The following is a 26736-nucleotide window of genomic DNA, read 5'->3' as shown; positions in this document are numbered from 1 at the left end:
GTGACTTTTGCGGGAAATTCATTTGATTCTTGGAATTTGGTTGAGGTTGAGAAAATATTAAAAGTTTCTTACGAAATAGTGCAGTCCGGCTTCGATATATTATGGCGTACCTATTGGAATATTGAGGCTTTCAAATTAATGTCTAAATACAAAACGAAAATTTCCAAACTCTTGGATTTCATAGAAAATTGAAACACAGGGACTCCCTTTTACATGGACGGAAGCCCTTTTATATGTAGACAAGGAATAAAGTTTAATATTTTCGCTGAGTGCAGCTGCAGACGGTTTCTAGCCATTCAAATACTTAAAGTTTTAGATCTTGTTCTGATTTTAAAAATCCATGCGGTCGCTAAATAAGCTAATCTAAAACAGTAAAATTCGACAAAGCCACCAAAGCGGCTGGAAGCAACGAAGTTTTTGTGGTGCTCCGAAAATCTAACATTATTGTGTTCGGTTGCTGTAGGCGTTTTCACATGGGCTGGTAACGATACGGCAACGATACCGGCACGATGACGACGGCAGGGTGTCGAATATTAATGGAATCATGATCAACCCATTGCCGACTCACGAGTACGGGTCTCTTCACAGAAACGTTTAAGTAAAATAAGCACTGGTTTGGAAACCCAGTCTGTAGGAAACCAAGAAGAATTTAATTTTTAAGAAATTATTTTTTAAGACTGTTTTGTACATTCGCTGTAACGTGGTCACCGTGGATGGCGGTGGAAATGCCGTGCCGTTGCCGGCCAATGTGAAAGCGCCCAATGAGTGCAGATTACATTGCGTGACACGGATTGGAGCGTGGAATTGCGGGTCACCTGCCAGCGGCGGCCATTCGGTTTTTTGATCTGACAGCTCACGCTCTGTGATGTTATATTCACGCGTAATAACGACTAATCCAACACTGACCTCGGTTGAGGCGCGGTGCCACTGCAACCGACTGACATACCTACATACATGAATCTTTAATATATACCTATGGATAGAACACTACTAATACTTCATCATCAAATCAAATCATTTATTTATTTGCTCAAATGCAGGTTAAAATAGAAATTACAATTCATTTTGGTATCACCACATGTGCCATGGACTGGCGTGCAAATATGTAACATTTGGCACCTAATATTAAATCCAAACTGTACAAAATTTACTACATAGATCATGACCAACTAGACTTGCAACGAATATTCGGTTACTATTCGGTATTCGGCCTATTCGGCTGCTTTTATTATATTCGGCCGAATACCGAATATCTACATATTATTCGGCCGAATACCGAATACTTAAATAATATATTTTGTCGTAGAGAAATAATTGGTAAAATTAAAAATTAAAATCGATTGATTACGTATATATTCATATTTTCATTTCTGTTATATTCATTTAAGTAGTCATTGGTGCATAACACAGGTACATAATCATCTTCTGAATTGGAAAAATGGAGGATTCTATGTATTTGAATTATTGTGGTAATCAAAATTTAGAAGGGTAAGGTTCTCATTTCTTTTATAATCATTTATTAAGTAGTCATTGGTACATGAAACGGGTACATAATTTAATCATTTTCTGTATTAAACAAGTTAAGAATTTTTCTATGCATTTGAATTATTTTCATAATCAAAATTTAGAAGGGAAGGTTATGGTGCAGAAAGACTAACTTTTCTGCATTTTTAGGAAGTAGTTTACTTCTTTTTTTCTCGTAGACCATCCCAACTTCAGAGCGATGAGTACATTAGAACAAAACAAAGGAGCGCGAAACAATCACGTCTGTACAAGTTTTTGGCGCTAAAATCCTCGCCGAATATTCGGTATTCGGTATACTGCCAAATATACTATTCGTTGCAAGTCTATGATCAACCCATCGCCGCCCGGCCCACTACTGAGCACATAGGGACCTGTCAGTTGTGGGTTTTGGCTACAGTCCGCGACGCCTGACCAGGTGCGGATTATCAGACTTCACACACCTTTGAGAACATTGTGGAGAAATACCTACTTGAAGTCAATATCTGCTTATCTTTATCCCACTTCGATTACGAGCGATAGGTTGTACACCACTGGAGTCGGAGCTCTTGCTCTAATTTGTTAATCGAAGTGGGATAGCGATAAGTAGGTATTTGATTCAAGTGAGTATTGTAAGTACCTTTTGTACCTAATAAACATTCATACATACCTACAAAAAAAAAGGTGAAAACGTGGATAAATCTGCCTATCGTGTGCTTTTATCGACCGTGAGGGCGCTCTAAGCTTTACAGCTACAGACAAACTAAGCAACATGTTTGATGAACATAGTTACCTAAATAAAAATAGGGTAGGGGACAATAAGACACTACGCACATAAAACCAGCAGCCCGAGCACAATCAGTGCGACACATCTTTCTCGCGGCTTTTGTTAAGCCGGCTCTACACTCGCACGTGAAGTCGCGCCGTTATTTCACGCCGTGAATGCATGCCGCGATCCACGCGTGAACTATGTCCCTCCACTCTCGCAAATCTTCTCAGTCTTGTTCGTGACTATGGACGAAACCCTTTGTCGCGGACCAAAAACCGACACTGATCGGGGAAAGGCGCGAAGCGCGAACGCGAAGGCGTGAACAACATCTACACTCGTGATTCGCAGTTGTCGCGGGCTTTCGCGGCCGTTCGCGCCGCGAGTGTAGAGCCCACTTTACTCTTTATCGAAGATAAAACTACGAAACGACTTATGCTACTGATTGCAGAGTGATTAAAAGTCATTTGCATACATCATAGAAAAACAAAATAAATAACCGTCTCATCTTAGTAATAGTGACTCAGAATAAACGCAAGCAAAAATATATTATACAAGTACGAGTAGATACTCGTGACTAAAAATTTGCCGATGATTCATGTTTTATAAACTCTTAGGCTAAACTCAATTCGTTTTGATTCCCAGTAGATATTTTCAAATATGTGTGCGGACACTACCTACCAATTCAAGGCTAATAAATAAATAAATGAAATAGTTGGCTGAAATGTGTTTCAAATCTGCATTCAAAGTGGAAAATACAAACACAAAAATACGGCATCATAATTTAAAACTTTATATTCATAATATTACTGCTCGCTGCAAGACGCGCCGCGCCCTTTGGGAATTACTGGCTTTTGTCCATGACGTGAGATTTCGGGACAATGTCTATGAATGCATTATAATCCATGTATTATGCATCGTAGAGTGAAGAGTAATATTACATAATTACTATAGGTATATAGTATTGCATAGAAGCAGGCGTTTGCGGAAGTCCATTACATACAAGGAATCAAAAGTTTAATTTGCTATAATCCGCTGAAAAAGGCAAATCTGTATGGTACAACATGCAGCATACGACATGCAACGCGCGCCCTCCCACTGCTAAACATGCAGAAAAAGCCAGCTACCAAGCAAGCCCCAATTACCGCCACGCAACACCACACAAATCCATCAGAACAAACTCGATGCACTTTTCACTCCGACACCGAAGCATCCTCAGGAGATGAAGACCTTATATAATGCACAATAATGTCAATTGCTTTGGAATACAGACATACAGATTTGCCTTTTTCAGCGGATTATAGCAAATTAAGCTTTTGGTCCCTTGTATATTATCTAGATGCTCTTCATCTGTATTAAAATTAAAGTTTTCAGCAGAGTGTAGACACGACTCCAGTTGTGACCATCATTGTAAATCACTTCAAGACCTAAACTTACTGACAAACTACGTTTGCGTGGTTTTTATATTACAAGTGGGTGAGACGTAGCGTGCACGTTACGTGGACGTGGTGCTAAAGGCATGGTTGCCTCCACTAACATAAAATATCTACTTAAACATATTTTGAAAAAATACCTAATGTGTGTACAACTTTCTATGTTTTATAAATAAGAAGCTTAAAATACTTTATACGAATAACAATTATTTATATAATGAAAGTGCTAAGTTTTATTCAAGTCCTAAATAATTTTACGTTTAATGTTGAGTTTACAACTTTCCAACAAATAATAATTAAAGCTTTCCAACACTTTTAATTGTAAATACAGTATGTCTACCAAAATCCTTTTAATTAACTGTAATAACTGTTTCTAAACAAAATGTTACCTATTGTAGTAGTACGCTACAAAAACAAAGGAAATTACTGACTCCAAAGAAACAAAGTACCACAACGTTCGAGGTACCTATGTAGCTAGCAAAAGAAATAGCAATTACATATGTAAATAGGTTGCAAGGCGCGTTTGTCTCACACTTGTGGATTTAAACTATTACTGTTCGTTAGAGCGCGCGAATCTACTGTCTCTGTGCTACAGGAAATAGGTAAATCGTTAATGTTTTGTACTTTTATATGCCCCTTAGCTTTTAGTTAGATAAGTAGATTTTTGCCGAAAATGCGCCAACTTTGCGAGCACTTACCTTGCTCAACAATCTAATTGCTCAGCATCAGGAATTGGATGTTTTTTATATTAGCATTAACGAATTTAAGAAGCTAAGTATATGTATGTAACCATTAACTCGGTATGCGATTTGGTGTTTGACTGTAAGCATACCGAGTATTCTGCATCAATCACACTAATGGTTTTACCACGTCTTACGCTATTCGCACCATCCTACCTACCAACTTTTTTTTTATCTACCTACATATATTTATAATTCTTATTGATAACCCATATTTAGCCTAATGTTGTTAGTTTATAAGTTTAGTAGTAAGTACTAGTAGAAATTGTTATACTAGATTAAATTATTGTTACGTGCACTACACATTGTCGACGACACCTATAACAGGTGTGCGGAAAAACTGATCAAGTTTATGAATACACCTGTTTTGTAAAATTTGTAAAAATTTGTTCCTAAATAAATAAATTATTATTAATTAATTAATTATTAATTAATATTATAAAGGCGAAAGTTTGTATGTGTGTGTGTGTATGTTTGTTACTCCTTCACGCAAAAACTACTGGACGGATTGGGCTGAAATTTAGAATGGAGATAGATTATACCCTGGATTAGCACATAGGCTACTTTTTATCCCGGAAAATCAAAGAGTTCCCACGGGAATTTTAAAAAACCTACATCCACGCGAACGAAGTCGCGGGTATCAGCTAGTAAATCAATAAAAACCCGCAATCAGCAGCTCAAAATACAATACACAATACATTGAGATTTGTCTTATTCATAGATGAATTCCATATTTGCCAGATTATCGTTCTTCGTAGGTATCAAGATTCTTGATTAGAAATTAAAAGAGACTATGAGAAAACCTGTGAACTAAACTAGACGACAGATCTTTACAACGTACTGCTTTATTGTATTTAGAACGATACATTTCGGTCTACCGAACTCAGTGTCGAATCCCTAGAGGCAGACTTTTCGCGCTAGTTTGATTTGATTCTTCGGATTTGATGCCGGCGGAGAAAATATTGCAAATTCGTTTTGGCGGCGAATAGTGCCGAATCAGACATAGTAAATCGAGTTGTAACAATATTGAGACTTCGGGTCGAGCAGCAGTACTCGATATTGTTTTATTTCAAAGTAGGTACATTACAGAAACGTAATGAAATTGAATTCATGTGGAATACCACAATCTAAGTAGAAATACCATTTTCAATATTAAGGTACCAAAAGGATATCCTACGTATATTTAGATTTCTTAACAGTAGGTATAATAAATAAAAAACTTTTATGATTTTTTTGTCGACTTGATTCTTTTAAGTAGGACCTCACAAAGTAAAATAGTTTTTTGTGCTTTTTTTCTTTAATAAAAATTACACAAAGCATAGTTACTTACTCTGTCGTCACCATATGGTAATAATAATATGATACTTCGATCCATATGCAAAGTAGGTACCTAGTTAAGTCCGTTACTCCTCATCAAATTCTATGCACCATAATATTATTTTCTGCATAGAGTGAAATTCAAAGAATCAAATCAAAGTTTACACTGGATACTGATATGCACGTTAGAGATTTATTTTATTTTAAGGACTGAGTCCATAGAATACTCTTAATCCCGGAAAAAAAGAGTTCAGATAGAATTTTAAAAATTGAAATCTATGCAGATAAAGGTAAGGGCAAACGCTAGTAAGCTATATAAATATATAGTATATTTTATTATATAAATGATTTTATCCTAATATGAACGGTAGATGATAAAAAATCGTAGGTTATTAGGTACTTGATTAATCTGTGAGTAATTAATGTATGCCCAATGTTTTTAAATTGTAAGTAGTTTTCAAGAACAAAGAAAAACATTTTAATCCGTCCTTGCAAGACTTTTTATAAACGTAGGAAGGTATTTATTTAAATGACTTAACACTCTATCGTAGTTCTTTTTTCGGTGTTCATTCATTTACATACAAAGCAACCAATGTGAAAATATTTCGTTTTTATTCAAATAATTTAAATTGCTAAAAGTTAATCTGGATTTATTCACTGATCCTATTTTGTTCACTGAACTCGATTCGTAAACGTTTTAAACTAAGTTTAGCAGGTACACAATAAAATAATAATTTCTACTTTTTGGTTTTTGATTTAATCTGAATAAAACATATTGTTGGTTGGTTAAAACCTGCTTATTTAATTATCTAAACTGATTTGTCCGGCTTTATGATATCACTTATCACAGACCAATTCCATTGTGAGCAACTCTTATCTTTGAGCCGCCGTAGAAAAAACCGGCCAAGTTCGAGTCAGACTCGTGCACTGAGGGTTCCGTGGTCGGGTATTTTCTCCAACATTTTGCATAAAATACATAAAAATGAATAAAAATCTGTTTTAGAATGTACAGGTAAAGTCATTTCATATGAGACCCCACTTGGAATATAGTTATCTTACTTTGAAAATTGAAACACATCTTAATTTTTTTTGTAATGTAACCACAAATTCGCGGTTTACAGATTTATTCCTGTACTTGTGCTATAATACCTACCTACCTGCCAAATTTCATGATTCTAGGTCAACGGGAAGTACCCTATAGGTTTCTTGACAGACAGACAGACAGACAGACAACAAAGTGATCCTATAAGGATTCCGTTTTTCTTTTTAAGGTACGGAACCCTAAAAATTTTGAAAAATAATTGAGACGTAAAAATAGAACAAACAAATACATAGATACACTTTCAACAAGTGTAAATTAAAAATTTATAACACCCCCGACAAGTGAAGGTTACAGTAAGTAGAAAAGAGCTGATAACTTTCAAACGGCTGAACCGATTTTCTTGGATTATAGCTAAGAACACTCTCGATCAAGCCACCTTTCAAACAAAAAACTAAATTAAAATCGGTTCATTCGTTTAGGCGCTACGATGCCACAGACAGATACACAGATACACAGAGACACAGATACACACGTCAAACTTATAACACCCCTTTTTTTGGGTTGGGGATTAAAAACATAAAGTGGTAAGCACCTAGTAACTTTGACCAATATTTCAAGTTGGTTTATTTTAAAATTTATTCCATTCCACTTTATAAAGGAGCGCAAAGATATAGGGGCTGTAAATTTTGTAAGTCCGACGTATACAGACGCCGCCTTGGATATACGACATACGGAAAATTGAAGTTTTTTTATGATTTGTAACTGAAATTCGCTTACTACATACCTACTGTAAACTTTTCAGGTTGGATTTTATCAATAAATAATTTCCTATCTCGAAGTTAAATTAGTTATTATCAAATAGTAAAATTAGGTTGTACCTAATCGGGGCGTAAAGACGGACATACAACAAACACACACAATTTTGGATTAACAATTTTAATTACGAATGTATATTTGTTTATTTACTGATTTAAATATGTCTAAATGCAGCATTAGCCCATGTAAGTCGGCGTATTAGGCGTCAGAACGTCCCTTGAGACAAAAGTTTCGTAGCAAAAAATATAATAAAAATTACTTTTCATCATACCTATTCGAAAAACGAACATTGACAGTAGGGGCTAGCGGGAACTAAATTCTATTATGTTGTTATGGGAGTTTGAACTTTCTCTCTTCTGATTGGTCCACGTTCATGCTTTAGTACCTATGTGTTTTGTTTTTTCTTATAATAGGTAGTGATGATAAAAAATAAATTTAAAATTTAAAAACCCCCGACACATAAACCTCTAAAAAGTAAAAAAATAATAGGTAAGTATGTATGGGCCCTTTAAGAATAGTATAAATAGTAAAGTTTTTATCCAAGCGTTCGTTGCGTCGGGGGACCGCTACCTATCGTAAACTATGAAAGTCATCTGTTGTAGAAAGAATAGTCTTTAGCGGTCCCCCGACGCAACGAACGCTTGGATAAAAACTTTACTATTTATACTATTCTTAAAGGGCCCATACATACTTACCTATTATTTTTTTACTTTTTAGAGGTTTATGTGTCGGGGGTTTTTAAATTTTAAATTTATTTTTTATTTCACGCTTTTTAAACTTTTATTCATAAATTACCGTTTATTTGTGCCATTCTAAAACCCAATTTCTATAATAATATAAATCCAATAAGGCAGCTAATATCTCTTCAAAAGTAACATCAATGTTATGTTAATTATACGTTCCATGAAATATTTTTGACCGAACATCATCACTAAATCAAGAATTATCTGAATGACTCACATAGTTTAACACGACCAAAACGAAATATCTGTTTCTAACATGTCGTTGCTTTAAAAATGTACCCATTTTACGTAGTCGTATAATAGTTCGCTTTTCAAGATATACCTACGATTAAATTGAAATCGACTTTCATCCGATGAAATAAGGAATAAAGTGGCTTGTATTTCATTTTGTTTGTTATTGCATGTCAAATTTTTATTTGACATAACTTTCAAAAACCGGTCAAGTGCGAGTCTGCCTCACACATGAAGAGTTCCGTACAAGTTTTTTTTTATGTAATGACAATTCAGTTGTCGGATTTTTCTCTTTACTTGGGCCACAGGAGTAGAGTGCTTGGGCTATAAGATATTGCTACCTGCCTTTCATGATTCTACGTAAACGGGAAGTACCCAATTTATAAGTTTTGATTCTCTTGAAAGATGACACACAGACAGACAATGAAGTGGTGAAGGAAAACACCGTCAGGAAACCTGCATGCTTAAGAGTTGGGCATAATGCTCCCTCAAAGGTGCGTGAGGTGTGCTAATACGTGCTTGGCCAGTGTGGTAGCTTCTCATTCTGAGAGGAGACTTGTGCTCAGTAGTGAGCCGGCGATGGGTTGATCCTGATGATGATGAATTTTAAACGTATTTTGTCAAAGTAAATAAGCTGAGTTCAAGCAGATAAAATAAAAAGAAGGTGCGCCTAATGCATCATCCAAACCTGCGCGACAAAGCGACTACGATGCGGGAACCTCAGCCGCGCGGAGGGTCATCGCCTCCTACGATATTTAATGGTGCCATGCACACCTACGCGACTACAACAGTCGAGGCTACATCTTTTTTTTTCTACAGATACCTACTGAACCCTAAAAATTGTTTGACTATGGCTTGGGTTTGGGTTGATTGTTCGTGGCCTTTGGTTGACTGTTGGATATTATAATTGAATTGATGTTTTCTCGCTTTAACTGTGATTATAATATTTTATAAATTAGAAACTCCGCGCATACGATCCAAAGTATCGGAGTTTTCCAAAACATTATTTTCAAATAAATAATTATGTATCTAGGCAACGTCCATCTTGACAGCTTGATATTTGCCAATTGACATAATATTATGAACCTCTGTTACAATAGTGAAAGATCCCAGGGCCACCAGCCGTCACGTATTTTCTGACGAACGAAATGTGGACGACTGAGTAGTGTTAGTATGTACTAAGAACGCATGTCTACGGACCTGCTAGCTTGCTTAGACGGCCAATTTTCAGGTATCAGGTAATCAAGGTACATAAAAACATTACTTACCTCACGTAAATTCTCCATTTTTTTTAATTTTTAGCTGATTTTTTTTAATATTAATAATTAATTGACATAAGTAAACTATAAGAGAGTGAGAGAGAAGTCAATATATATCCTAATACATGTCTTACTCAGTCTCATGCGCGTAGATAATGATGCCCTCGCGCTCAAACCCACAGAGGCATTAAAATTGAATTTAGGGGATGATTGACCCTCTGGATCGGTCTGTCTTCTTGTAAAAGGTTTTAAAATAGTTGTCTGGTGGACATATATAAAAATGGAGCATCAGAATTTACGTGCAGTTAAGTAATTACTTATGTTGGGAGCTTTAAAGCGTCTGCAAAGCAATACGGCCGACGCGGGAAGTGTCTGGGAGTATTGGCGACATATTTTTAAGGATGTTGCCTAAAATATACGTAAAAATCAGTTTGGAGAATTTACGTGAGGTAAGTAATGGTTTTATGTACCTTGATTATCAGATACCTGAAAATTGGCCGTCTAAGCAAGCTAGCACGTAGGCTAGGCATGCTTTCTTAGTACTTACTAACACTACTCAATCGTACATATTTCCTGTGTCAGAAAATACGTAACCTCTGGTGGTCCTGGGATAAAAGTAATAAGAAAACCAGAAAAGAGCTGATAACTTCCAAACGGCTGAACCAATTTTTTTGGATTATAGCTAAGAACACTCTCGATCAAGCCACCTTTCAAACAAAAAAAACTAAATTAAAATCGGTTCATTCGTTTAGGCGCTACGAGGCCACAGACAGATACACAGATACACAGATACACAGATACACAGATACACAGATACACAGATACACAGATACACAGATACACAGATACACAGATACACACGTCAAACTTATAACACCCCTCTTTTTGGGTCGGGGGTTAAAAAATAGTGTTTGTCACTCGGGGCCAAAACATTTTGTTCTCGGGCGGCGTATATTGGATTCCTCGCTTCGCTCAGGATTCCACTTAATTTAGAACTTGATTGGTCTTTGGAATTGGAATTTGCCATGCATATAGCTATTATGACGTAGACATTCGCTAAGAAAGTATTTGTGAAAATTGAACCCCTAGGGACTAAATAGGGATTAAAAATTTGTGTAGTCCACGTGGATGAAGTCGTGAGCATAACCTATAGTCAATTATAGACATACCTATCCGTACTTGCACGCTTGACCCTCGCCATGTCCTCCTAAAGCCTAGTTCGCCTTTATGGACAGCCCGGCCCTGCCTAAATTTTTACTCGAAAGCTCTACGTTGCTACAGAATTTGCTATGCTAGGTCTACGCGGTATGATTTTTGAACATATTATTTTAAATACTGTTAGGAAATCACTACACGAAGCAAATGTTGAATCAGCACAGAATGTTCAATTCTGTGCTGATTGAATGTTCAATTCAAAATTCGCGGTAAAAACTAAAATAATTAAGTTATAGGGTCATACATTTTTGGAAGCTCTAAAAATAACGTAATATACAAATTAATTGTTTCATGAAAACGTCAAGCATATCCAATATCCATACAAATAAGGACAAAATACTCTCCCAAGTAGATAATTAAAAAAAATACATAGATGTACTGTACTGTATGTAATGTATTGTAAGTACCTGTCTTTATGATAATATTATGTTTTATCCATTAAACCTTCCTTTGCCATATGATTCATGGCCTTTGGTCTTAATTCTAAGTGGACTCTCACAACAAAGGCAAAAGTAAATTCGCCGAGATATAGAGATATCACACACGTATAGAGATAGTTTAAACTCTGAACATAAGTATACAGATTTTACTACTGGTAGTAAATGTTACGACGCGTGACGATTACCTAGTTAATTTGGAATCAAACAATGCGCGTAGCCATAACCAATTGACACGGCAATCGGCTCCTAAGCCCCACTCGTGACAAACACAATCATTTGTTATTGTTAATTATTAATCCACAAATGAATAATGACCGAATCGTGCCGTTTGTAATTGGCGAATTATTCAGATGATTTATGGGTGAGCCGGGCCCTGTTGTAAATCTGAAATGATATTACAGCTGTCTAATAAATAACCTGTGATGCCTCATACCGGCTACCGTTGTAAGACTACCAGTACAGCTTGTACTGGAGAGCAAGTTTGTTGTGAGCTGTACAATGTATTTGCAGGGGCAGACATTATTTATACAAGATTTATTTACCTACTATACAAGAGTAAATTCAATCCTAAATTATTTGGTTGTTCAGATAATACTAAATAGGTACCAAGGAACCAAAAGCTTAATTTGCTATAATCCGCTAAACCAAAGAATTTTTTTTTTCCAATTTATTTCTTTGGTTTGGCGGATTATAGCAAATTAAGCTTTTGGTTCCTTGTATATCATGGATTTCTGCAAAATAACGCCTGCTTCTTTACTAAATAAGTAGACCGTACCATCACGCATATATTTAAACTTTGTCTAAGTGCATAACATGTTTTATCTGTACAAAGTTAAGTAGCAACCTAAATAAAAATGATTTTAATAGTGTATAACATAATTAATAATAGCGCTGTTTGTAACCGACTGTGTCCTTAGACACTCTACACCATAAACGTGAGCTTGCCTGGCATCCGATTCAGTAAAATGCTCGGCTGGTGTAGACGTGCCTCCGTGAGGGCTGAGGCAACTCAAAAAAACTCAAATTCAAAGTAGGTACTACTGTACTGCTTTTGATGGTCAGAATTATTAGACTTGTAAGATGATAGGTGATAGGACATCACCTAATTATTAGTTAGGATAATTAATTACGTGAACTTTAAACTAAAGCTACGAGGGTTCCAAGCGCGCCCAGGTTCCAAACAGCGCGCAACGCACGCGCTAACAACCCCGAGGCACGTCCATGCTTAGCGTGCACAGTGCACACACCCAATGCCAAAATATTCATATGATGCATGATTCAAGTGAGCCTTGTTGTAAAATCTGAATGTTATTACAATTGTCTAATAAATTACATGTGATGCCTCACACCCGTTACATTTGTAAGACTACGAGTAACAACATCTTGTGCTGTAAAGCAATTTTGGTGAGATCTGTATAATTTATTTGCTCTCGCGATCTTTTGCTCGGGGATTTTAAACGAAAATGTAATAGTTTTATATCATTCGTAAGGTGATTATTATGTTGATGGTATCCTCCACGACGTGTTCGTCAATCGATACCTTAGCTTAACCTTAAGGCCCGGTTTTCACTTAATTAGGAGGGCGGAGGGACGTGTTCAGTCAACCAATGAGGTTTTAAAAGATGGGATCTTTGGGTACTAATTTGCGCCGGCCACACAGGCCGCGTATGCCTCACGTAGGCGTAGACGTAGCGCGTACCATTGCGTTGTAATGTATGGAACTGTATAAGACCGCTTGCGCCAGTAAACGTTCACGTAGACGTAATGGGTGCAGTTACGCATTGCAGCTCCCAAGAGACAAACTGGCTGCGTTACGTCGCGTAACGCGTGCAGCGATGACGTTGTATTCAATGACCTACTGGACGTCACACGAAACAGGTATAAGAGTACCTACCTATCAATAACAAACAGCGATATGGCTGCCGCAGCGGCTAGATACGCAACGGTCGGGATGCGTTGCGTAAGCGTGCCACGTATGCGTAACCCGGTGTGTCAGGGGTTCACGCGCGTCACTACGCGCGTACGTGCTGCATACGCAATTAGTGTGAACGGGCTCAGTTCAATGGTTGCGGTACATTATACACCCCAAAACACATTAGGGTGTTTGCGCTAGTCAAAAAACAGAAGGATCGCGTCAGTCTGCGTTAAAATCAAACGATTAGCTATTACGATCTAGCGTTAAAATCCGCTTACAGCGAAAGGATTAAAAAGCTCCGGGCGATTAGCAGCGCTTTCCGCTTTGGGCGAGCAATAAACAGGGGTTTATTATCAGTAAAAAAGTTTCAGTTGCACATTGCACGACTAGGTAAATACACATTATGAAGCTTGCAGTAATGTCTTTATTTGACTACGTATATGTTACCTATCGTTTCTGTAGGTATATAAAAATAATACTTCTGCCAGACTAAACTAATCAAAGGAAACAGTTTTTTTAATCATAAAGGAAAAAAGAAAAGAAATACAGAAAGAAAACACGTTTATTTTTTGAAAGCTATGCCACACATTACCAGTTAGGTTAAGTAGATAATTAAAAAAATTATTTACTTAAGCATTTATTTTTCTTGTTGTTTTGTTGTTGTTATCGCACTTCGCAGGGTGTTGAGCTCGCAATCCGACGTTTGTTCCTATCAAAAAAAAAAAAACTTCGATTAAAGAAACTATAGAAGCGAATTGGGCGAATTTCGTAATGACAGGATTACATGGAAACGGTCGGCTTTGCATTCTGTCTTGAAGTCCAGCCCCCAAGATAATGTCGTATAGTTAGGTACTTTTAGCTTGTTGTATATATTTTCAAATTGTTACATTTTGTTGTGAAAAATAACGGGCTGAATTGAGAACCACCTTCTTCTTGGAAGTCTGTTAAAAAGAGCAACTGCTTAGTTTCTTTCCGGCTCTTCTCAGTAGAATTTGATTTCCGAAATGGTGGTAGAGTGTTGACATAATAGCATAAGTGGCACAATTTTTTCCATTCCATCAGCCTGTAACCGTCCACTGCTGGACATAGGCCTTTCTAAGTGCGCGCCACCAAACACAGTCCTCCGCCTTCCTCATCCACCCGCTCCCCGCTACCTTCTTCAGGTCATCGGTCCAGCGGGCTGGAGTTCGTCCCACACTGCGCTTACCGGTACGCGGTTTCCACTCCAGAACACGCCTGCCCCAACGGCCATCGGTTGCCTGCCCATTGCCACTTCAGCTTGCTAATCCTTTGAGCTATGTCAGTCGCATTTGTTCTCCTGCGAAATTTGTCCTACATAAAATATTTTTCAGTAGCAAAATCCTTTTTTACTCAGATTGGTCAATGTCACTTGTCTGGCCACAGCTTAACGTAACAGAGGCATGCGAACTTTTTCAATAAAATGCTGGTCGTAATAGCAGTGTACGCTTAAACAGCTTTATTGGCAGCCATCGAGCTTTATTGCGACAATCGCAATCAAAATAATCACCCACCCGATTTCGCGTATCGAATACCTTCCCTTTGTGTATACCTACTATACACAAAGGGTAGGTAACATAGTACCTCTGCATATGCATAAAATTGAAAACCTCAACAGCTCAAGGTTTAAAGGAGCGTAATGAAATCTGAAAGGTCGGTGGTTCAAACCCCACCCGTTGGACTATTGTCGTACTGTCGAGAATCTAGCATCATCTAGGACCTAGAAGATGCCTATTCACGACATTAGAATTTACCTAGAATCTTGGTAAACGCGTCTTATCTTAGGCCACTTAATCATTTTCCATCAGTTGTCATTATGATCAAGCGCTTGCTTATAAAGAATTTAAAAAAAAAATTGCACCTAGTATTTTAGTATAGATAAAAGCTCATGTTTAGTTTGTTTAGTGACCAGAATTTCATATTTTATGAATAAGTTCGTATACCTGCAATTCTTCGTGAATTGAATTTTCATATGTTGTATGAGCTATTTTCGCGAGCGGCTCTGCGTGCCAGCTGGGAAATCTTTAACAGAAATTGTTTTGAAATTGCCCGCTCGAACTTGACTGTCCTCCAGAGGCGGCGTAAGGTAATGTGCTTAGATGCTACGGATGATACAGTTACTCTTTTGTGAATTACCTAGGGTTGATTCACATTGGCAGATTCGTGTGATTTTTTTCTCGGTAGAAATTTGTGCTTTAATGTGATGGAGATAGAGTTCAATCGTCATTTATTATCAAGTGATTAACCTCTACTGGTAGACATTGGGAGTTCCACATGCCTACGGTCTTCAGTCGCCTAAATCCAGCGGCTCCCGGCGACTTGTTTGACTTCGCCTGTCCACCTAGCGTTTACTGTGCTTTCTGATGTGAGAACGTCATTCTAGAACCTTGGGGCCCCAACGTTTAAATTGGTTTTTCAAACTATGCACCCTTTATTTTTTTATACACAGGAAATGCCGTCAGGGGAAACGGACGGGTTATGTGGGGCTTGAGCCCATAAAAACCTGTGTTTGTTCCTCAACGGACTGGCGGTTGCGCAGGAATGCGCTGGAAGATGGTTTGATTCCATTTTTATTCCACTTTGCTCACACAAGTGATACCACCTTGGTAAAAGTAGAATATACTCCTTTAAACCCTGTGCCCTACCTATTGTGGTCTTTAGCTTGGTGACTCATTGACCTGTGTCCAATGACTCCACTAATCCTACAGACTCTTCACGAGAAGCTAACGATGGACAAACTTCCGAATAAACTACAACGTTAATCAATTCCTGATAATCAATCATAACTTCGTACAACTTAAAATTACTTCCTAAGGGCTCCCACACACGCGCAACCGCAAGTGCTCGGCGTGACAGGTCGCGGTTTCGTAATGACATGTCATAACCACCGGTGGATGATACATGGTACTAATTACCTCATTATATATTTATCATGGTATCCGTGTTCGCATTGCTCTTGCAATGCAGTCTGTTGGTCTATTTACCTATTTTTGTAAAACTACGAGTCATCAGCATCATCAACATATCCCGGCCTACTATTTAGATAAAACGGATCTACTCTCAGAATGAGAAAGGTTTGGACCATATAAATGTGGATTGGGAGACTTCACACACCTTTGAGAAAATTATGGAGACCTCTCAGCCATGCAAGTTGGCTCAAGATGTTTTCCTTCCCCAATAAAGTAAGTGATTGATTCCGAAAAGTATATGACTCTAACCTACTTACTTAAATATGCAATTTCTGTAAGCTGTGATATCCTAATAGTTAAAACGTCTTCGGCCTCCTATTCGGTGGGTCTGGACTCCAGAGTTATTTGTAGGTATATTTTGTAAAATAATAGTGCTATAGTATAGGCGTACCGCGCGCTCTTTGAGCCACCGCTGCGTCGCCTTTACGCCAAAGCAAATAAAGCCTAGTTTGAATTGTTAACCTACAAGACGCTGCGCCTTGAATCCACTCAACTCTGTAGCTGAAAATTGTCCTTAATAATTTTCTGTCACCATAATTGTTGTTACTAATTTAATAACACACAATCTTAGACCATAACAATACCGAGACAATCTCAGAAGCGTCAGGAAGTTCCATAAACCGAACAAAACTACTAAAGCTTACCGCAGGTTCCAAACCCCCCCCCAGTAACCGCGACTTGGCGTTCGAACAAACTTTGGAATTAACACTACACTAGGAATTAATCAACTCCGGCGGAACTATGTCTATGTGTTGAAACGTGGCATGCAATTTTGTAGCTAACTTTTGCGAGATTCTCTTCGCTCTTGCATGTGCTGGTATACTTGCTTACTTTTAACTCTACCTACATCTGAGACCAATTTTATTTACTCACACAATTCGTATCTACTTAGGTAATTCCTTACCTACAGCTGTTCTGATTAAAGTCAGTGGTGTAAAACATTTATAAAGAACATGCTCGCGGCTACGCCCGCGTGGATTTCGGTTTTTTTAAATCTCGAACTCTTTAATTTTCCGGGATAAAAAGTATCCTATGTCCTTCCCCGGGATGTATCCCAAGTCTTTACTTTTCATTAAAATCGGTTCAGCGGTTGGGCCGTGAAAACGTAGCAGACAGACAGACAGATAGGACATACTTTCGTATTTATAATATTAATTACTTACTAGGTACGGAAGTATGGATTTGTCATATCTACCTATGGTTTTGGCAATGGACCGAAACTGCTATTTTGAAGGTAGGTAAAGGTAAAACTAAGTAAAAGTCACATTTAAAATAATATTACTTTCTAGCAAAAGGAAGACGGTGAAAGGAAATAAAGCTACCATTCTATGTAACTAAAGTTTCTATTATTAATAATAAAGTGCTCTGTAAATAAGTAGGCATTAGTACACAATGAATTTTCGATCACAAATGATATGTAACTTAGCTCAACGTAAATCAAATCGTAAGATCTATGCCAAAAGCGAGCGTAGTCATTGAATTATGATTAATTGCTCGGAAGAAAACGTGAGGATACGTCATGGTGCTGGCGGCCATCCAACTAGAAATAATGCTCCTGTTTGAATACGGACTATGCTACGCTCGTTCAGTGTGTAAACTTGTGAGATTTAGTTTCTTTCTGACAAAGAACCTACGCACCAGAGTAGACCAATGGGTCCAAAAAATGTACTCATCGTAAAACGAAAAACTAAATATAAATTAGTCTAGGGGATTAAACTGTACATTTTTTATCACCTATACCTACCACCATATGCCATTTCTATATAAACAAACTTGAAACGTAATTTTATTCGTGTTGTTATAGACACCAGAGATAAAATTAGACAGAAAATTATACAAGTACATTTTTTAATCTAGATGAGCAGGGAAGATACCGTGTACGACTCCACATAATAATGCTCGTTACAGTAACAACCGTGTATCTTCTGCCAAAGCTACTGGAAACTCCCGGAAATATGAAAATTATCCATTTCATTTTATTATCGTAATAAAAATCAAAATATAAGATATTTGTTTGGTTCATTTAAATCTTTTCAATTCCTTTGTTCTATTTTCCGATGTTCATTTCCTTCTTTCAATATTGAGTGAGTAATAGGTAGAAAGATATTATTTGTTTGATTTAAATTTAATTAATGGACAGATGTCATTTGTCTGATTTAAATTATAGACTACCAGAAGATGCCCGCGACTTCGTACGCGTGGATTTAGGTTTTTAAAGATCCCGTGGGAACTGTTTGATTTTCCGTAATAAAAAGTTGCCTATGTCAATTACAAGAACGCAAGCTACCTTGGTACCAAATTTCATTCAAATCGGTTAAGCGGATGAGTCTTTAGGAAAATAGCGTGGAAACTCTTTGATTTTCCGGGATAAAAAGTAGCCTAGGTCCGTCCTCGGGATATAAGCTCACCCTGTACCAAATTTCGTCATAATCGGTTTAACTGTTGGGCCGTGAAAAGGTAGTAGCAGACAGACAGACACACTTTCGCATTTATAATATTAGTATGGATTATACAATATTAGTATTAGTATGGATTAGTTTGGATATATTCCATTAAAAATTCGAAAACGTTTTTATTCTGAAAAAATAAGCTGACACTAACATTCATTATTACTTATTGTGCCACTTGGACTCCAGTTAAATTCTCTGTGACTCCAGCAAATATATCGCATTACGAGTTAGGACTGTTTTAACTTACTACCAGTTATCCACTCACTCAAACCGACAGACTCTGTAGCTCCCAGGAGCCCAATCAAATTAACATCTCAATTACGGTCGCATATTCTCAATCCAATCTTGATTTAACGTTGTTTGGATCAGTCCTGTCCCACTCCGTGCTTTTAAGAACAAGATTAACGACAAACTGTCCAACATCGTTCCGGTCGCCGTCGGAATTAGACTGCTCTGCTGGATTGCATTAGGTGGGTATTTAGTACCTACGCTAGTGTTAATCCGAATTAGATTAAAGCGAAGTGTCTTGTTAGTTGTTATGCTATCGCGAATCTACCAATATACTTAATCCGGTATTGTTTAAAATGAGGCAATGTATAAAATATTATTTAACGCTTATTTTCTAAACAGCAATTGGAAATGAAATGGAACAATTCGGGATAAAAATGTGTCCCAGGTATAAATTAGTTGTTTATAATAATCTATCAAAGTAAGTTCGATTATGTTTGTCATTTAATTTAATGCATAAGGGTCAAATGTTTCCAACGAAATCTGAGCACCCCGACTTCACGCAGTCTTGTTTATCTTATCCCTAGGTTTTGTAAAGCACGAAGCCAGAAGCTCACGAATGAGATCCTGAATGAAGCGAGCCTACGAGGCCAAGCGGAGCGAAGGAGGAAGGTGGCGAGTGAAGCGAACCTACGACCTTCGTAAAGAAACGAAGGTCGCGTAGATGAAGCTGAATGAAGTGGCGATGAAGCGGGTCTTGTCGTGTGTCGGCTGTCGAAGTAGCGAATGTAGATGGCTACTTTCGAGGAAATACAGTTCGCTGTCGTAATAACGAAGGTCAATGGTATGTCCAAGGGATGAATATTAATTAATTATTATAGTTACAAAGAAAGGTGATTTTTAAGTGCAATAAAATAAGAATAAGAATATGTCGAAGCAACGAAGGCAAATGTCGAGGTTAGTAAAATCGACTTCAAGGAAACGAAATTGATGTCGAAATAACGAAGGTCAATATCGAGGTAGCTAACAAAGATGACTTCGAAGCGACAAAGTTTGTTGTCATCTGTCGAGGTGATGAATGTCGATGTCGACTGTCGAGATGACGAAGGGCAATATCGGCTGTCGAGGTAGCGATGGTCGATGTCGACAGTCGTAGTATCGAAACACGATGTCTACTATCCAGGTAACGCAGTTCGATGTCGACTTTAGAGGTAACGAAGGTCGATATCGAAAATGTAGTCCGTCAGTAAGATGCAATTAAGTATAATAAACAATGAGCATAATCCTTGTATCTTTGTGCCTACTTCAAGTACTACTTCTTGAGATAGGCAAAGTGGATCGTGCTGATGTGGCACTGCGAAAAGCCATAAACCAAGAAAAGAAGAATAACACAAGATCCGATTCGGTTGATGTTGGGTTGTTAAAAAATATCGAACGTTGGTGTCGTTTTATCGTAACCAATGTCGTTTGTTTAATTCATCCAAGCGTGTATGTGAATCCTTATGAGAATAGACAATCATTAAATTCAAATTCCAGTTGTCAGTTGTCATCTGTCACATTTTTCTGTCAGCTGTTTCATAACCTCTGCCTGCTGCTAAAATAATCCTACGCCATAAAACAAAGTTGAATTGAAAATTTTAAGTACAATACCAGTAGTAACTGGTAATTTTTCAAAAATATGTTTAGTTAAATAGTGATACCAATCGAGGTTTCTAATTATAAATACTAAGTTAACCATGACTCTAAATTTGAAACCGCGCTACCTTCGACCACTATACCCGCTATGTCGCAGTTATTGCGATTACAAATCGATTTATGAACGTGATGAAGCAGGACCCCAGCCGCGCAAAGTCCACGGGAGGTTATACCCAGAATGGCGAAGACCCTGGATACAACGTGACGGAGAATGGAGCAGCAAGTTATCCGTTTTCATCGAAAAAAGTCCTAGTATGCACATCCTAAACGCCATGCAAAAAATACCTCATTTAACCGTTCAAGATATAAAGGAATGGTGGGGACAGATGAAAATGATACAGGAGATCGAAAATCAAAGATATTTACCTGAAAGAGTAGCCGCTTTGGGTTCAAATTTGGCAGCAGTACACTTTTTTACCTATCGAAACTGTGCAGTCAGGTTATTCAGATTCTATTATTATTCTGGTGCATGTATAACTTTTCATCATTACATTATCCTAATAGTATATAGGAACATTTATTTGATCCCTGTATCCATAGACTTTTGGTTGAAACGCCATAAGTGCCATTAGTAAATCCTGTGGAATCTGATTTTCTGGCCTATGTGATATATATATTGTCAACAGGATGCAAATCTTTGAATTTTTAAAAATAATTCTGTAGGAACTCTTTGATTTACAGGGACAAAAAGTAGTCTATGCCTGATCTGAGGATGCAAGCTATGCTTATACCAAATTGTGTCAAAATTGGTTAAATGGATGGTGAAACCCTAGCAGACAGAGAGACATGCTTTCACATTTAAAATATTATGTAATTGTTAAATGAATAGTCTGTTAAGCAATTCTCTAGAATTATAGCATAAAATAACAAAAGAATTAAGTATATTTGTTTGGTTTCAGGATCAAGGGCCAGACAGAATGGATTGAAGGTGACATAACAACATTAAACCTCCCGGATACATACAGAGATGGTTATCTTGTTGAAGCTGTAAACTGTGCCAAATTTCATCACAATGGGATCAGATATGAAGGGCTACAAAATTTGTCAGGGCTAAGTCTCCTTAAATGGTTATCCTTGAAGAACAATAAACATGTAGATGTATGGTGCTTGGATAGAATCGCTGGCCAGAATGGGGATAGCTTGGAGTATTTAAATATTGAAGGGTGCAACTTGTGTCCTGGTGGTGTACTCGCTATTGCAAAGATGCAAGCTCTTAAGTTCTTGAAGATTAGTGATCCTGGGGACCATGTTGAGCTTCAAGCTGCTTTGTCTATGCTTGAACAAGAAAGGCCTAGCTTATTGATAACAGCTGCAGATATTGACATTGGAGATAATGTTTTGAAGGAAGGCACATAAAAAATACAAACTGCTTCAGTCTTAGATTATTCTATTTATGAAATTGTAAATAATAGTATAAAACATAACTTAATAAAAATAAATTAATAATTGCTTGACTTTTTATTTAAGTGAATTTCCTCCTAGCTTACAAGCTTAAGCAATGACTTGCTTCAATGGTGAATCAAAACATCATGTGTGTCAAATCCCTTTACTACACAAATGCACAAGCAACCAAGGGGATAATTCACAAAGTGATCATCAGTGAAAGAAAGCCACCCTTCTCATTCAATATTTATTTTTAATCCATTGAAGGTTTGCTACGAAATATTATTTTTATATCGCTCAGTGAAGGAGCAATGATTAACCAACCAATGTCAAAAGAATGACGGCATTCAGTGATGATCACAGAGTTAGCAAATAACCCGCAGGTGCCAGGTAACCTATACGGGTACAACCCGCCGACATGATTTGTTTCAAATAAGCTTGGCGATTCGTAGTTTTAGGCAGTTGTTTTACCAGAATATTTCAAACGTCGCCGGATCGATGGCTTCAGGATAAGGTACAGCTTACGTTTAGACGGTTTCAAAACATTTTGTAGATAATTTTAGTTGTATTGAAACCACATGAGGCACCGGCCCGCAGGAAATATTGCACATCTAATTTAGAAAGAGAAACGTAACGGTTTGTAGTTGACACGGATAAAACGTATTTCTGCTTCTCTGTCATTCACCTAATAGGTGAATAGGTGAGTGACAGAGAAGGAGAAATCTCTTTCTAGAAGTTTGATGTGCAATTTTTTTACTACATCTACCTATTTTCTCAGATTTGTAGTATCTACCTATGTAGAAGGAAAGGCTCATGATAAATGAAAAACGGCAATGTTTTCGAGGTTTTTATGTTTTAACATAAGTTCGTACAATGATCCAATATGCTTGAACAATCTGTCCACATTTCTATGGGTCGGTTGTCTGCCTGCACAAGGCAAGTTTCATCTCGGTGTCTTTGATTACAATCGCTAAATTGCTATTTATTGGTCCATTGAGTTGGATTCATAAACGTTTAAAAAACTTCTCCTATGTCAATTATGAGTGATTACCGTTTCAGATATTTCTCTTAACAGGGGACTCTCCGTTACTGGCTCCATACAAACGTAGTTTAATTCTCATTTGAATATTAAGTAGGTAACAAAAGTCAGTGAAATTTTGTAGACATGTTTTGGAAACTAATACCTGTGTCTGTGTTCTGCCCGATTTCTGTAAAAATGTGTAGTTTCAAAATTACACAGGTTTAAACTTTAAAAATTTGTATGTAAATTCTTGAGCCTGTGTAACTTTAAAACAATAATTTTGACGGAAATCTGTCAAACCACAGACAATTAGTTCCTAAAACATATCAACAAAATTTCATTGAGTTATTAGTCAAGACATATTCAAATGAGAGCCATACTACGTTTGTTTGGCACACACTACGAATAAATCCCTCTTAAGGTCATTTTGTCTAATTCAATCTAGTATACATTAAAATTGAACACTTAAATCTAAATAAACTGTCTAAACAAGATATTTACATGTACGCCATTTGACTAAACAATTAGACTAATGCCTTATTTAGAAGGAAATAAATAACGAATATGAAATGCTTCATTTAAAATGTCCTTTTGAAATAATTGCTAATATTCTTAAAATATAACATTATAACTCGTTATTAAGCAACAAAGTTAATTCAGTCTAAAAGAAGCCGCTTATTACACACTGTTTATTGACTGACAAAGCCTAGATCCAACTTAGATCTATACTTTAATATATGGTGACATGCATACAAACATTGCAACAACATATTGTACAGCTTTTTACTAAGTTCTGAAAGTCAATAAGGCACTAGTAATATGCAGCATTAGGGTTTTCATATTTGTTATTATGCTAACACACTGAAAGACATCCATTCATTTCAACATATACCTACCACATAATGTACTAACAGAGACAAACTTATAGGTAAGTATGGACAATATTAAAGCAAATTGAAACATCACTACAAACAATCACAAGCAACAAAATATAATAGAAATAATCATGTCATATTGAAATATTACAACAAAAAAGGTGAATATAAAAATCATTATTGAATTGGATGAAGTCAATGCATAAAACTCTAGATAAAACTTAATAAGTAGTGACATTAAGACATTGAAATGTGATTATTTCATAATTTTATGTTAAAAACCAATATCTCAATAATCAAGTAAAATGATATGAAATCCATCATCAAATTATATTAATTGTGCATTATGTAGGTAACGATAAATCAGATGTACCTATAGCTACAAAATGTGTAAAATAGAGTAAATCCATTTCAAAATATCATTCATCAATTAAAATTTCATTTATCCTTATAAAATTAAAATTTATTTTACATTAGAATCATGATTCTTAATTAAATTGAATATTACATATTATTATTAAATTAGCATTTTGAAATCATTAGTGTTTAGCTATAAATAAAGAGCTGAAACACTGACAACAAAATTAAGAAATTTCAAATAAGAAAGAATAGTTAATAAGAATCCTCATGAAGATGATAAGAATCCTCATGAAGATTTAATATTTTTTTCAGAATCAGCCCAATGGCACTTATATTTTTCATTCAACATTTCGACTTTCCACCAGTTCAATAAATAAATTAAATGGAAAGGAAATTAAAAGCTACCAAAAGTCAGTATGACACAAAAATTTAAAAGCTCGCAGACAGCAATTTTCAGAATGATCGTTTTTTTTATTTTTTCCTAATAAAAAAGTTCGTTCGATGTAACTACCACTTAGTTCGCTCGAATCGAAATACAGATGAAAATATCGCTATTATATATCCCTAAACAAACATGAATCCACGAGACACTAAAATGCGAATTAAAAAAAACAGTTACTTTTAAGGCGGAAACACATAAAACTCCGACGGATCACGAAACAATGCGTGTACTTGTGACCGTAGAAACTGCTACTATTTTATTTAACTCAACATAAATCGCAAGTTGTTAGTATGTTTCCGCCCTTCAGTCAACTCCCGATTTTCAGGAAACTATTTTAGCACGTAATATATCTCTCTCGCTTGCACACAGCGGATAACCATTTGCATACGTGCGAGAGGGCGATACAACAGCATTCATCTAGCAGCTTGATAATATTAATTGGAACACTGTATTTAATAAACTGCATATGATATTTATTTATACTATGGTAACAATATTATGTAGTGGTTTCAATACTATGTGCCAGCAATGAGTTTAACAAATAATTGACTATACAAAATATTGGTGTCAATTCAAGCATACCAAAGTATGTGTAATAAACACTGTTTATGGAATAATATAAATAAGTATGAAATATGATAATATCAGGCTTTCTATTACAGAAAAAAAGGATTGAAACCCTATTATATCAGCCATCCTTTTTTCAATGAAATTTGGGTAAGAAAATTTACTGATTCTAGATTTGGTTTCATTTTGGAAGGCTCGAATTGATACGTCAATATTTAACACTTAGTGCAGATAAACGCCGAAAGTTCCAAAAAATCCCAAAAATTTCGTTTCAATTTCGTTTTGTCAGTATCAAACTACGCTATCAAAGATAGATTTAACAGTGCGAAAATATCTCTTACGTTATCAGACATTATTAATATTATTATTTTATTTTTATTAATAAATTCTCTTTACTTCCGGACTCCTAAAGCAATTACCAATACGTAACAATATATTATAAAGTACGCCAAAAAGAGATCATTTAAAAAATACAATTTTGATATACAGCATGTTTTATTTATTAGGGACAATACAATGGCGCATATAATTCGTGCTTGATGATGAGTAAAACAGAAGATAAAAACGCATGAGAGCACAAGAGATAGCGTTCTACAAATGTGAACCAAGTGACCTATTTTTAAGTCTTCACTTTAGATACGTATGCAACATATCTCCTTTTTTACATAATATTATTATACTATCCATTGATTGGGGACTGTAAGAGTGAAATCTTAAATCAAATGGGAAACGGGAAGGCAACAGGCCGAACGTTTCTGCTGTAATTTCCAAGTATTGAAAAGATCTTAAAAGTAAAATTATCCGAAAAGTTTGATGTGTGTAATACAGCAAATGACAATAACAAACACTTACGCCCACTTGCTGTGCGGTCTGTGCAACAGCAGTATGGTAATAGCGTTGTAACTTCTATACGGTTTTCGCCATTTGGTGCGGTTTTCTTGAATTGTTTTCGCCATTTCATAGATAAATAAAACACCCTGTACATATACATATAAAATATTCATCTTGGCCGAAACTCGATGACTAATTGTACAAAATGCATCATTTCTGTCTACAATTAGCATTGTCTAGATTAAAAAAAACCTAATTACTTTGAGAGCCAGGAACGCTTACATCTACAGAAAATAATATAACTCTAATTATGTACATTGAGATTGTTAATGTATAAATATTGATTTATCTAATGTCGTTAATGATTTGAGCTGATTTCCGTAAACCACGATCGGCCGATATAATTGAAAAACACGAAAAATCACTACACAACTTACAGTTAGAAAAGACGTTTAAGGCTCTGAATTTACTAACAAACTA

At 36.4% G+C, this 26736-nt stretch overlaps 1 protein-coding gene and 1 long non-coding RNA gene across 2 annotated transcripts; one reads left to right on the top strand and one right to left on the bottom strand.

Annotated features, from left to right (window-relative positions):
- Positions 1 to 352: 352 nt before the first annotated feature.
- LOC123876748 lies at positions 353 to 26302 on the bottom strand. The gene is made up of 3 exons (XR_006798414.1): positions 25941 to 26302; positions 11119 to 11122; positions 353 to 363 (listed from the first exon to the last, which is right to left on the bottom strand). It is a non-coding gene; the product is annotated as an uncharacterized LOC123876748 (long non-coding RNA).
- LOC123876742 (distal membrane-arm assembly complex protein 2) lies at positions 20639 to 22225 on the top strand. Its single transcript, XM_045923086.1, has 2 exons — positions 20639 to 21216; positions 21677 to 22225. Exons 1-2 carry the CDS (start codon positions 20819 to 20821, stop codon positions 22131 to 22133), a joined length of 855 nt encoding a protein of 284 aa, XP_045779042.1. The 5' UTR covers positions 20639 to 20818; the 3' UTR covers positions 22134 to 22225.
- Positions 26303 to 26736: the final 434 nt, after the last annotated feature.

The sequence above is a fragment of the Maniola jurtina genome, chromosome 22, assembly GCF_905333055.1.
Source record: "Maniola jurtina chromosome 22, ilManJurt1.1, whole genome shotgun sequence".
Taxonomy (NCBI): domain Eukaryota; kingdom Metazoa; phylum Arthropoda; class Insecta; order Lepidoptera; family Nymphalidae; genus Maniola; species Maniola jurtina.
This window is presented reverse-complemented; position numbering and strand designations above follow the sequence as displayed.

Coding starts and splice junctions, on each gene's coding strand:
- LOC123876742 (XM_045923086.1), top strand. CDS start 20,819: ATGACTCTAAATTTGAAACCGCGCTACCTTCGACCACTATACCCGCTA. Junction 21,217..21,676: donor TATCGAAACTGTGCAGTCAG/GTTATTCAGATT, acceptor GTTTGGTTTCAG/GATCAAGGGCCAGACAGAAT.